The sequence below is a fragment of the Gavialis gangeticus genome, unplaced genomic scaffold, assembly GCF_001723915.1.
Source record: "Gavialis gangeticus isolate Ggan-Ray unplaced genomic scaffold, GavGan_comp1, whole genome shotgun sequence".
Classification (NCBI taxonomy): Eukaryota; Metazoa; Chordata; order Crocodylia; family Gavialidae; genus Gavialis; species Gavialis gangeticus.
The window spans coordinates 8,245,131-8,257,678 of record NW_017729000.1 but is presented as its reverse complement, the minus strand read 5'-3'; the positions used below and the strand labels follow the sequence as shown (position 1 = coordinate 8,257,678).

Below are 12,548 nucleotides of genomic sequence, written 5' to 3'. Positions count from 1 at the left end.
GTGTGCATGGCTTTTCAGTATTTCGGGCAAATAAATTTTAATACTTATTTAGAAAAGTAGCTTGTTACCTAGTCTCAAACTTGTAGTTATAGTATTCTCCCTGTACTAGGTTTTAATGGATAGTTCAGCATCCCAGGAGAGTAACCCGATCGATAGTTTTTCAAAACTGGTAGGGCCAACTTAACTGTAATTGAAATTTATATGCCAAGCATGTCTTGGTTTTGATACTAAACTTTGGCACAGCAGAGCAATAAGATTGGTATCTCTTAAACTTGGCTGACTTTAAGCTCACAGGATTTGCAATATTTTGGAGCCCGAGTGTTCAAGAACTGTGGCCAAGACAGCCTCTTCTTGTGCATTAAATTATCTTGATGATTCTTATATTTTGCAAAGCATGGAGGGCAGAGCAGCACCATTTCTTGTAATTAAATGTTGTGTGGGGACTGCAAAATAACACTTGGAATAGCTGGCCTGCTGCTGTATTACAGTGGCAGATTTGAGGAAGTGTCTGTACTGTGGTCTATTGGGTAACCTGTCAAATAGCATGATTTGATGGGTACATACTTGTCATTAACTATAGAATGCGATAGATGCCCTTTTTACTTTGAAACTGAAATGATGTAAGTTGTTTAGGGTACTATACATCTGTTCCTTTAATTTTTTCTCTCTTTTGGTGCACCAATTGCATCTTTAAAATGGCAGGAAAACAGATCTGAACCTGAACAAGCTGTGTAAATGCAAGCATCTTGATTACTGTAACTTAAAGTTAATGATCAAGTGCATAGTCTCTCTTCCTATTGATAAACAAAACTGAAGTATTTGAGCACATGGAACAAAAGACAGAACTGATGAGCTGAATAAGTGAAGAAAATGCAAACTCTCTACCTTCAACTATGGAAATCCCTCTTCAAAAGGGATGCTAACATTTTGATGGGGATTATACTAGAGTTGTAGGTGGTGCCTTTTTAAAAAGCTGCTGCTGATTGCTAACTTCAGTGTAAAAGCTGCTAATAAGTCCTAGTTGAGCAAGTGAATCTGAGTCAAAATGTGAATCACCCCCTTTTTAATATTAAGGTCTTTTGTTTCTTCTAGATCTTTCACCTAATCCCTATGGCTTAAGCCTGAGCTAAGCAAAAGGCAGTCCCAGAAAACTGAGTGACCTATCAGTGTGGTGCTTCAAACAGCTACAAGTCTTTTGTGGCTAAATATTAAGATTGTACTAGTTATACCAACATGCCACTGCTACTTGCATCCTTTTTATGGCAGTGTGAAGAAAAGGCTTGTGCAAGCAGCGTGTTACTCAAAGGCAAGCAATAGATCCATTTCTAAAGGGGAGGTGGCATCCAGCTTGCGCTGTCTTGCAGTATTGACTGGCCTTTTTGCATTTTCAGCACAGTTTGTTAACCTAGTTTCTTCCAACGTGTTGCCCCTTCATGGGTGTCTGCCTGAAATGGATACTAGTGCTCACCTAGTTAAAAAAAAAAAAAAAAAAAAAAAAAAAAAAAAAAAAAAAAAAAAAAAAAAAAAAAAGACTAATAATAGACTGTTCAAAAAGCTGACCAGTTAGAGCACTTGGAAAGTGATTAAATAATCATGAGGGAGGAGTCTGTTTCAGTGACTAGGAATGTGAATATCCCTACTCAAATGCATGTTGCCAGGAGAGGATTACCCAAGCAGCTTGCTAATATATTAATATTCCAAACAAAGAGCTGAGCTGCCCTGTTACAGCATAAGCACCATCCAAAGCTACCCCAGTGAAAAAATGCACCATGTGCAAAGGGTATCTAAACTGTTACTGTAGGACTAACTTAATTGCCCAGATACTAGTATTCCTAGCAGGCCAAATAATTTCTAGACTCAGCAGTAGGACAGATGACTTATGCCTTCACTGTCTGTGGCTCCCTAGATAAGACTACTGCTCTTCTCCCTAGAAAAATCTGCTCATAATGCTGAACTTGGAAAGAGTTTACTTGTACCTACAAAGTGCCCTTCTAGTTCAAAGCATATTTTAGCACAAAGGACTTGGGGGAGGGGTTCTGCAACCAGGAAGACAGACAAGCATAGCAAAGGAAGAATAGGTAAGTCCTGTGAGTACTAACTAGATGCCAGGGACCTTTTTGGCTCACCTGTTTCATTATCGCAAAATAGCTTGAACCTGGAAATGTGGGTTCACCACAGCTAGAATACAGCTAATCTGTTCATAAATCATGTCTCCAACATTTCAGGAAAAGCTCCTTTCTAAAGCTGGCTGTCCACTGGAAGTGGAACCCACAAATCCTGCTGAGGAGCACAGATCCTGTGTCCATTTACTTTTAGCTAATGCTTCACAGTGCTGGTAAGAAGCTAGAGCTAAAAACTGCAGATACAAAGACAAATGTCTTCTGGCAATACTGGGTTCTTGAGGATTTAAACTGCATCAGTTAAGGTAGAATAATGAACTTTTGCAGTGGATTTTGTGAATATTGGTTGGAGTTTGTGGAAAGAAAGTATGAAGTTACACATGACACCACCATTTTTCCATGAGAAAAATCAAGTAATTAGTGCCTCTAGTTTTGGCTTGTATGTAAGGCAGTCAGTTAATACTATTACCTTCTAGAAGGTACTGCTTGTATTTTTGTAATGAGGTAGTTTTTATTCCTGACTTATTCAGAACTGGGGAAAATCCAACTTAATGCAGGTACTTTAAACATGTATGTATAGTCTCCTGCATTAAGTCAGTCACTTGTAATGACAGCTAAATCAAGCTGGAGGTAACTAGAGTTTCTCTGTCCTCTGAAAACTGAATCGTATAAGTAGGCAAAGTTTTAGTAATAACCCCAAAATGGAAAAACCTGCTTCAGTTTTTCTTTTTAAGTAACTATTAGTGCCTTCAGAAATGTATGCTACAGTGTAGAGGTGTTTTCTGGTTTTCTTCCCACCCTTTTCCCCTGCCCAAATGTGGGGCTGTTCTTGGTGTCACTTGGATTAATTTGTTTCAGTTGGAACCCCCCCTCCCCCAAAGCCCAAACAAAAACAACCCAAACAAACAACAAAAACCAAAACACAAAATGAAAAACTCTAGTTTCAGGCCCTGTACTGTACATTGCCAAACCATTCTGGTGACAGACTTTCTGACCACTCTTTAAGCAAAGCATGCAGTTTCTTGCAAGACAGGCCACACAACTCTAAAATGATGCACACTGAAACCCTAGATTACTCCAGCTCTACTGTTACGCTGTCATTACTACAAGCAGTAGTTTCCCCTCAGTAAGAGCAACTTGGCTGTAAAGGAGGTAGTTGGCTCCTAGGGTAGTAAATTGAGGAAATACATAAGCTTTAAAAACTTATGGTGTAATAATAAGTAGATTTTTTTTAATTGAAAGGTTTTAAGTGGCACTGTAGTTTTAATGATGCATTAAAAGTTAGCTAACTTGTACTATCCCCTTCAACAAATGTGCACGTGGCAGCCTTTTGGTGTTAGATACCCTTCTACATGGCTCAGAAGTTAAGCAAAATATTGAACACAATGAACATGTTGCTCGTTTCTTCACTGTAAGTACACTGTATCATAAGTGATCTTGACAATTTAGTCAAGTAGTGGAAAATTATAAAATGCTTACCTATTAAAATTGAAGTTTAAGATTGAAGGTCTCTCACTGGTTCACATGCCGCCTCTTTTTCCATATCTGAATATGCAATCAACAAATGTGTAAGTGTTGAAGCCCCTTATTACTCCACTGTACTTTTCCACCTGAATGCAACACAGTTGCAGACTGCAGACTTAAGTTTAAGTGTAACACTTTGTTCCTCTGAATTAAATCAGTCCTCACCCACCTATGCCCAAGCAACTGAAAATGAATGGAAGCATGTGTGCAACAAATTATCGTTGACAGATTGAATATCTCAATACACATTTGAGAATCCAGATATTAAAAACTGGTCTGAAGTTTGTATCACTTAAGTTTAATTTGTAGAGACCATTTCTTTGGGGGGGAAGACACAGGTGTTGATCATAATGAGCCCCTGTCAAAATGTTGAGCCTCACTGCAAGCAGCATGGTGGAACAGCCAAGATTAGAGCTTGCACTCAGTCCAACAGACCACTCTGTAAACTTAGTTAGTTACCTGTTAATATTTTATCCATTGCATCCACAACTAATTTGGCATCCTGTACACTAAAGCACATTGGAGGCTTGAACTTAAGTACGTTTCTTCCTGGACCATCAGTACTCAGCAGAATGTATTCTTTCTTCAGTCTAGAAAATAAAAGGCCCTTTTAATCATTTGAAATTTAAAAACTGGAGGAGGGGGGGAAGAAGCTTACCACGTAGGTATGACATTGAGATCTTTGCATAAAATTCCAATGATATTAAATGAGCTATATGCCTGATAAAACAGTATTTTTTTCAGTATGTATTTAAAGCATCACAGTTTAGAATCTGCTTGGCTACCTGTACATAACAGGCACATCTATGTCTTGCCTCAACCCAAGCCCAATAATAATCTGAAATGATACAGACTGACATGTAGCATCTCTTATTGGGGGTGGAATCCAACCTTGTTATCAAGTACTCTGCTTCTTCAGTAGCTGGGGTCCTTTTCTCTTGGTCTTTTATTAAGTCCACTCCAATAAATAATCCAGCACCCCTTGTAAGAAGATGGAAGCAGAAATAATCAAAGATAAAGAGCAGATACTGTTCACTGTTAGTGATGCATCTTTTTCATTTCACAAATTGCATTAGTGAAGGGGACAGAAAGGTACTACAGCCTTGTACAGATATGCTGGTTAATGCAGACTTAGCAGAATGTCATTAGTAAAGTATGACAGGACTTTTAACTGGCAAACTAATTTATTCACTGAGCTTTTTTTTAATGCACATAAATAGAAATGGTAGTTGCATGCAATCTAGCAGCTTGCAGGAGAAGTAACTGGGACAGGTGCATTAATTTCTAGGTCAACTAAGTCACACCATTTTAATGAAGCGAAAGTTTTTCTAACTTCTTGGTACCTCGCTTGTCCAAAAAAGCACCTGGTGGCATAAGATTTGAGGACTTATTTCTGATCTATGTTTGAACAGCTTCTGAAAATCTGAATTGGTGGCTGATACCTGACATCGCCAATGATAGGATGTTTAACTTTCTGTTGATTCAGTAATTCCATCAGTAAGTTGCCCACTTGCATGGCATGGGCTTGAAGATGCTCCTTCTCAATCACATCCAAAACTGCTAAGCCTATGGCACATGAAACGGGATTTCCTCCAAACTGCTCAAGGAAAGAAGAGAGACCATTATGTAGATAAGGGACTCAAATCTGTTTCTTTAGATAGTAAATATTTTCATGTTATAGGTGAAACCATGGCCCTCCTACAACAATAGGTGTTGTGCCTCTGACTCTTAGCATCAGGATTTGATGCCTACTGCACTTATTACACAGCTTTTCTGCCATTCGGAATAACAGCACAAAGTAGATGTGAACTCCTTAGTAGTATACTGTGTTACATAATGGGGAGTAATTGCTTAGTGTTGCTTTGAATTAACAATAACTTGTATCCTCTGAGAGTGACACTTGTTTAAAAGCAAGGGTCTTCTAGTTTATTATGACAAAGATTGGGTTAACTCTGTACTTACTGTATTAAAGTATTCCACTCCAGTAGCTGCAAATGATTCTGCAATTTCTTTTGTTGTTGCTACACAGGCGACAGGGTGCCCATTTCCTATTGGTTTGCCCATAGTGACAATATCTGGTACCAAATCCTCTCCCTGAAGCTGGAATGCCCAAAAGTGTTTGCCAACTCTGCCAAAACCTACTTGAATTTCATCGGCAACAAATACACCTCCTGCTTTGTGCACGTGTCTGTAATGTAATATTGATTTCAGTTTTGCATTTACTGGTCATCTCCAATATAATCACTTGACAACTGAAATTTCATAAGAAACTTGTACTTAAATAGGAATGACCTAAAATGTTACAAAACAAGCCCCATGGTGCTAACAGCATGCTTGATATTCTATAATACATATACTAAGAAGTCTCTCCTGAAGAAGTTATTCTGACAGAACAAGCACAATAAACTTAAATTGTAGGTCATGTTTAAGATAAAGGGAATCTGTCTAAAAACTTCAGTTTTTAGAAAACAAATAAGAGGTACTACTAAGCTTACTTACTCTGCTACCTTTTGGAAATAGCCTGCTGGTGGAATGATCTGACCGGCAACACTTGGTAAAGATTCGGCAAAAAATGCTGCAATCTGAAAGTGTAACAAGCAACATCTTAAGTAATATGCAACTGCAGTACAACCTTGCATAATTTACAGGTGCTGAGCCAGATTAGTCTTGCTCTTTAAATTATTATTTAATCATTTAAAAATACTCTGCTATTGTGCCTCATATCAATCTCAAAACACAGATAGCTTGTAGTACCTAGTTATTTTATATGGATGGTTGCTAATAAACTGCACCATAGTATTATAAAGGGTTTACTGAAGGGGGTAGGGAGGATTTTTTGTTTGTTTTTGTTTTGTTGGAGTTTTTTGGGGGGGGGGTTGGGTTTTTTTTTTTTTTTTTACCTTTCTACCCTTTTTGTGTGCTTGCTCAATGATTTCTTTCACTTCATTGGCATAAGCTGTAACTAAATCTTTATGATCTTCTCTGTATATTCCACGGTATGTGTCCGGGATAGGAGCCTATAAATAGAAAAGTGGCCTGGATTTAGTATGCATTATGTTAGGTGGATAACAAATTAATAGTCAATGTTTGTAATCTGTAGTACATACCACATGGACCCAATCCTTCTGTCCTTCTAGGTTTCTGAATTTATATGGACTTATGTCAATCAGGGATGTCAGATGTCCATGGTAAGCACTTAAAAACAATCAGCAGAACTAAACAGTAACTTCTTCCTCATCACAATCTTGTAGAATTAGTGCAGATTTTTCACCCTGTATAGTTTCATAGTTTCTAGGGTCGGAAGGGACCTGAGCAGATCATTTAGTCCGACCCCCTGCCATGGCAGGAAGAGCACTGGGGTCAAGTGACCCCAATAAGGTGGTCATCTAACCTCCTCTTAAAAACCCCCAGGGTGGGAGCCTGCACCACCTCACTTGGAAGCTGGTTCCAGACTCCAGCTGCCCTGACTGTGAAGTAGTAGCGCCTCCTGATGTCCAACTTAACCCCTTTAGACAGGGTTACCTGGCCTAAGAGCGGTGTACAGAACTTGGTGAACCAGCTGAATTGTTTTTGGGCTTTATGCATGTGTGCTGGGTTTTTAAGCTATGGGCCCTTGAAAAATCTCATCAAAATCAGGTTCAGCATTTAGCTGAAAGTAGTAGAGGTATTGCATTATCGATCAGAATTGAACCCTAGAACTCCAGCTATAGAAGCTCAGAGGGGCTGTATGCCTATAGTCACTAGTTTAAGTTAATGCCTCTACTAGACAAAACTACTTGAAAGAAATCTAGAATCAGATGGGGCAACTGAGTGGCAATTAGAACCAGAATCAGAAATGGCAGTTGAAGTTACTGAAGGATAATAAAATATTATAAATGTACTTACTGATCTAACACAATAACATCTGTGTGTTTTGTATGTTGTCGTGCCAGTCTCAGGGCAAGGTCATTGGCTTCTGATCTACAAATGAAAATTCAATAGCTGTTCCATCACATAAGTGGCCAAGCTTTAAAGTTCTGGCTACAGAAGACAGGGTAGACATGTGCTTTTACAGACTAACAAGCAGATGGATATAGCACAAACTTTTGTAAAACAGCATTTACTTAATCATACTGCTGTGACTTGCTCCTGTGGTATCTGGTGAACATCAACAAATAACACAATGTGCAAAACAGGAGGCACAAAAATGCTCACTAGGATGGCAGCTGTACTTAGCCTGCAGCAGAAGACCCAAAGCCATTTTTTACAATTTCAGTAAGTAAAAACAACTACAAAAGCAGGGCAAAAAAAATATAGCTGTAATTATTTTGAGATACTAACATTCCTATAATCCTCCATGTTAGAAGATTGTATAAAAATGACTACCTAAAGGGGCTCTCAAAAGCCACCAGGCTTCTGAGAAAAAGAATTAACCGTTGAATTGTTTTTGTACTTTATCAGACAATTAATCTGTGCATTGAAACAACTAATCTAAAGATTAAATTTACTCTGCTTTTAAGTGTTTTCTGAAACAACATTGCCTGATAGTCTGAAGCTTTTGGAAACAATAAAATACTCTCTCTTAAGAGTGTGTTCATTTATAGAAAGTCTCTCTTTCACAGCTACTTCAGAGTCGACCTTTGGGAAAAGCATATTAATTGGAAAAACAAATCCAGATAATGCATGCATTATGGAATTTACTTCTTGGCATGTAGAGATGATACTGTATTTACAACCCTCCCATATGCAAAGGGCTCCTCCATACCACAAAATTATTTTGAAATGTGACAGCAAAGTTCCAAATAACCCAGAGCAATGCAGTCAAAGACAAAACAAGGAACCAAACCACTAAATATGACCATCTACTTTCCTAATAGGCTAGCCTGCCTGTTTGAATATTAAAGTGGCAGAGCTGCAAGAAAGAATCAAGTCCAGCAGCCTTCACAGAAAAGCACTTTTAACTGGTCAGCAACATCAGAATCCATCTAATCACCCACAGCAGTGGTTTTTAATTTCTTTTTTTTTTATTTGCAAACCCCTAAAAAAAAAACCTGAGTGGAGGTGCGGACACCTTTGAATGGTAAGTGTGGGTATTCACATATTTTTGATTGATCGTAGTGATCTTTTGGGGTTGATTGTAGATCACCTTAGACATGATCTGCAGACCCCCAGGGGGCCACAGACTACAGATTGAAAACCACTGATCTACTGACATGGAGATGTTTTGGCAGCTGTTTATAAGTTTGCTGCATTTCAGTCATGAAGATGTTCTCTTTACTTACCCTGAATTCAAAAAATAGAAGGTGCACAATTTCTCTGGCAGCGTTTTGGAAAGTCTTCTTGCATAATCCACTATATTGTCATGGAGATAACGAGAATTTGTATTTAGCAACTGATTCTGTTCATGGGCTGCATTTACTACATCAGAGTGGCAGTGTCCAACTGAAAGAAATGGGGGGAGAGATTAGTTTCAGAGTTCTTCCTGCATGCAACTTTTCTCTTCCATACTTGTTCACTAATAGACATACATTCTGCACCCATTTCTTATGGTAGAGGGCAAGGGTGTACCCATAGATTTTTGTGGCTGATACTGATTTTTAAGAAGGCATATTGGCTGATGCTGATCTAGTTTCCAATACCAGCCCAGCAGCTTGGACAGCTGCTGCCAGTGGGTAAGTCTGGGGAAGGGGGGCAGATCAAGGCACCACAGGGAGGGAGGAGTGGAACTGGGGCAGGGGCAAGTACTGCCCAGCCAGGGCAGGATGGGCACAGGACAGAACCACAGGTCATCTGGGTAGGAGGGGGAGGTTGATTCCCACTGCAATGCGCTGCTTAGCTTGGAGCTGCTGGTCGGGTGGCTTGTCTGGCACTCACTTGTCCTGCTGCTCAGCTGGAAGGGCACAGGGGGATGCCCCTGGATCTGGGCAGAGTAGGCTGGGGCCAGGGCTGAGCCAGGCTCTCCTAGTGGGGCAGGGGGAGGGTGCTGTAGCCACAAATTTGCTGTAGCCTCACTCCCAGTGCTGCAGCTGCCCTGCACAGCCCTGCCTTGCCAGAAAGAGCTTTGCATAGCCCTGGCCCCAGTCCACCCCATGCATATCTAGGGGCACACAGCCCTCCTGGACAAACAGCAGGAGCCATGGGATGAGCAGGTGAGTACTGGACAAGCCACCTAACCAGTGGCTCCTGGCTGAGAGCTGCATGATGGTGGGAGTCAACCCCACTTCCCTGCACCCCCAGATGAGCTGTGGCTGTCCCATGCGCAGTGTTTGTCCTTACCCCAGCTCCCCTTCCCCTCCCACCAACACCAGACTTACCAGCTGGAAGCAGCTCTCTATGCTGCTGGGCTGTGCTCCTGCCTGTGCTGTGCTGAGGCTGCATACGTGCACAGGCCATTTATCTGCCACATTATCAGCCTGATATGGCTGATTTCCAATATATCACATTTTCTGCATATCAGTTCCAAACCAATATGGGACTGATGTGTCAATGCACCTCTAGTAGAGAGCAGAAACCTTGGTGTCTACATTTGGATGGCAAGGCATTAACAGTCAGCAGGAAGATGAATCTCTGAGATGGTTTCAAAATCTGTGTTATGATGCAGTATCTAATTTGCAAGTGTTTTTCTGATTACCTTTAGATTCCTCATTTGTTTTAATGAATTAGTACTTAACCAGATCATCTAGATTGCATCTAACTGATGTAAATCATGGAATCATAGAAAATTAGGGTTGGAAGGGACCTCAGGTGGTCACATCTAGTCCAACCCCCTGCTTAAAAGCAGGGCCAGCCCTAACTGGATCATCCCAGCCAGGGCTTTGTCTAGCCAGGTCTTAAAAACCTCCAAGGATGGAGATTGCACCACCTGTCTGGCAATTTGCCCTGCACTAGAGCGTGCATACGAAGGCATGCCTGAGAGCACGTGTTCCTGCTCATGGGGACGTGCCCCATGTGTTTACAAGGTACAGTTCCATGTAGTAGTCATTTTAGTTGAGACTATTACAAAAAAAAAATCAAAATACCATCAGGATGAAGCACCTGCTTTTTCAAAGAGACAGTTAAGACATTGTCCTAAACAGTGATCTTCTGAAAGCTGTAGCACCCTAAAGTAACCCTTCAAGGGAAGACACAGACAAGTGCAGCAAGTTTGAGCCATTTGTTCCTTGGAGTTTAACACTGCTTTGAACAAGCAAGTTGAGCCTATTTCAGTTTACTGAAACGGTACAAAAGCAAGGGCAGGGGAAATGTGTAGGTACACAGAAATCTGCATGTGTCAATACCAGTTTCCCAAATAATAGGTTCACAAGATGTTTTCCATTTTTCCAGCCGCAAGAAATAAATTGTGTTGATTATATTACAACACACAGCTTCTCACCACCCTTTTTCCTGTCAGGTGCAGGTCTCCCAGAATATTATATTTATGTAGTGTAACATGGTACCCAGCAATATTTTAAACTCACCGTGAGCCACATTGTTAATACAGTCAAGGTACCATCTTCCATTTTCATCATACATATACTGGCCTTTTGCCCTGACAATCTTCACTGGATCTTCAGGAAAGAAGAGCTTGCAAGAAGACCTGGAGCAAACATCAAAAAGGCACAACTTAGCATGAACCTGATCGCAAGCATCAGTCCTTTTCACAACAAAAATGGAGATGCTGCACCCAAGTGAAGGCAGTGTGAACTACCCTCCTTCAGTCCCCTCCCTGGTGCTGCTCACCCCATGAGGTTCCCTGCGGTTTGGATCTGGCCTTGAGCCAAGGGAGTTTGACACCCTTGCCTTAAGAGAGATTTTACTTTGCGCTCTAACACTCAAGTGACATCCAGAACCAAGGGCCTTCTACGGAGATCGCCAAACTCAGTTGTAAACTTCAGTCAGATCTGAAGCTTTGTGGTCCTCTCCTTTTACAGCATCCCAAACCTTCACGTTGTCTCCTGCAGCCTCTCGTCTCAGCTTAATCATCTCCCTCACCTTCCCTGTAGCCTTTCAGGACCTGACACGGCCGAGCGAGGCATGAAAGTCATACGCCTCTGACCAGCACTGCTCTGTGTGCTTACAGCCGTCTGCCTGCGTGGTTGTGAGCGTTAGCTGGGTCTGATCGGCCTTCACGCGTAAGCCCAGAACAGTCCCAAAACCTGCCTGCTCAAAGGAGCACGAGGTGATGCGGTTCCTACGCCATGACTTGGGGGACAAGGTCCCTTCCAGCCCCTATGAATAGATTTAACTCCAAGTAGTTAACTAATTTGGGGGCCGCCCATTAAATAAGTTCAACATAACTTAAAAGAGGAACTTGACTATCCGCCCCTCATGGTTTTAAAAAAATATTTTCCAGTCCAAGGGATTGGGTTTTTTTTTTTTTTTTTGTGTGTCTGCCCAGTCAAAACCCAGGGGCCATAGCTCACGCCTATGCTGCCATGAGAGCATATCATGCTCACGCAATGCTGCCACCAAAAAAACAACCCCCAAAGCCATCAATGATGAAAAATACAGGAAAAAACAGGCTTTCCTGCTCTCCGCTACGGGACTCAGGATGCGTTTCCCAACAAGAAAACACACCTGCTTTTTAAATGGACCAGGGGCGCATCTCGGGTGAGACGAGGGCGCTTTTGGCTTTTGCACAGAAATACAAGACGGAGATGAAAGAGGAAAGAGTGAGGGTTGCTCCTCTGAACTTCGGCACCGAGTTCACTGTCAGCCCATAAAACCTTTACAGCCTGTGGGAAATAACTGTGTGCGTGTGGGGGGGAAGGGGGGTTGCCTCCCGTCTCGGCCCAGCACGGGTCCCGCGCCCGGGCGGGTTTGGTGAGCGCAGCCCGCGGGAGCGAGACCACTGCGCCGAGGACGGGCCTGGTTCCGGGGCACGTGGCAGGAGGCGGCCCGCGGGAGCTGGGCGGCGCTGCCGGCACCCCGGGGCGGCGCGCTCCC

General features: G+C 41.8%; 1 protein-coding gene across 4 annotated transcripts in view; it reads right to left on the bottom strand.

Moving 5' to 3' along the window:
• The window catches only part of PHYKPL (5-phosphohydroxy-L-lysine phospho-lyase), a 19,628-nt gene extending 8,403 nt beyond the window's left edge, over positions 1 to 11,225 (bottom strand). For 2 of the 4 annotated variants that reach the window (XM_019506206.1, XM_019506207.1), the window contains exons 1-11: positions 11,081 to 11,219; positions 8,906 to 9,065; positions 7,530 to 7,604; positions 6,752 to 6,839; positions 6,545 to 6,661; positions 6,144 to 6,226; positions 5,607 to 5,832; positions 5,087 to 5,241; positions 4,536 to 4,625; positions 4,104 to 4,234; positions 3,600 to 3,665 (exon numbers count right to left, since the gene is read on the bottom strand). In XM_019506206.1, the coding sequence (XP_019361751.1) occupies positions 3,616 to 3,665; positions 4,104 to 4,234; positions 4,536 to 4,625; positions 5,087 to 5,241; positions 5,607 to 5,832; positions 6,144 to 6,226; positions 6,545 to 6,661; positions 6,752 to 6,839; positions 7,530 to 7,604; positions 8,906 to 9,065; positions 11,081 to 11,135 (1,230 nt within the window). In that variant the 5' untranslated portion in view covers positions 11,136 to 11,219 and the 3' untranslated portion in view covers positions 3,600 to 3,615. Of the gene's footprint in view, positions 1 to 3,599; positions 3,666 to 3,848; positions 4,003 to 4,103; positions 4,235 to 4,535; positions 4,626 to 5,086; positions 5,242 to 5,606; positions 5,833 to 6,143; positions 6,227 to 6,544; positions 6,662 to 6,751; positions 6,840 to 7,529; positions 7,605 to 8,905; positions 9,066 to 11,080 lie in introns of those variants that run through there. The other 2 variants (XM_019506208.1, XM_019506205.1) reach the window with 2 other exon arrangements.
• Between the last annotated feature and the right edge of the window lie 1,323 nt (positions 11,226 to 12,548).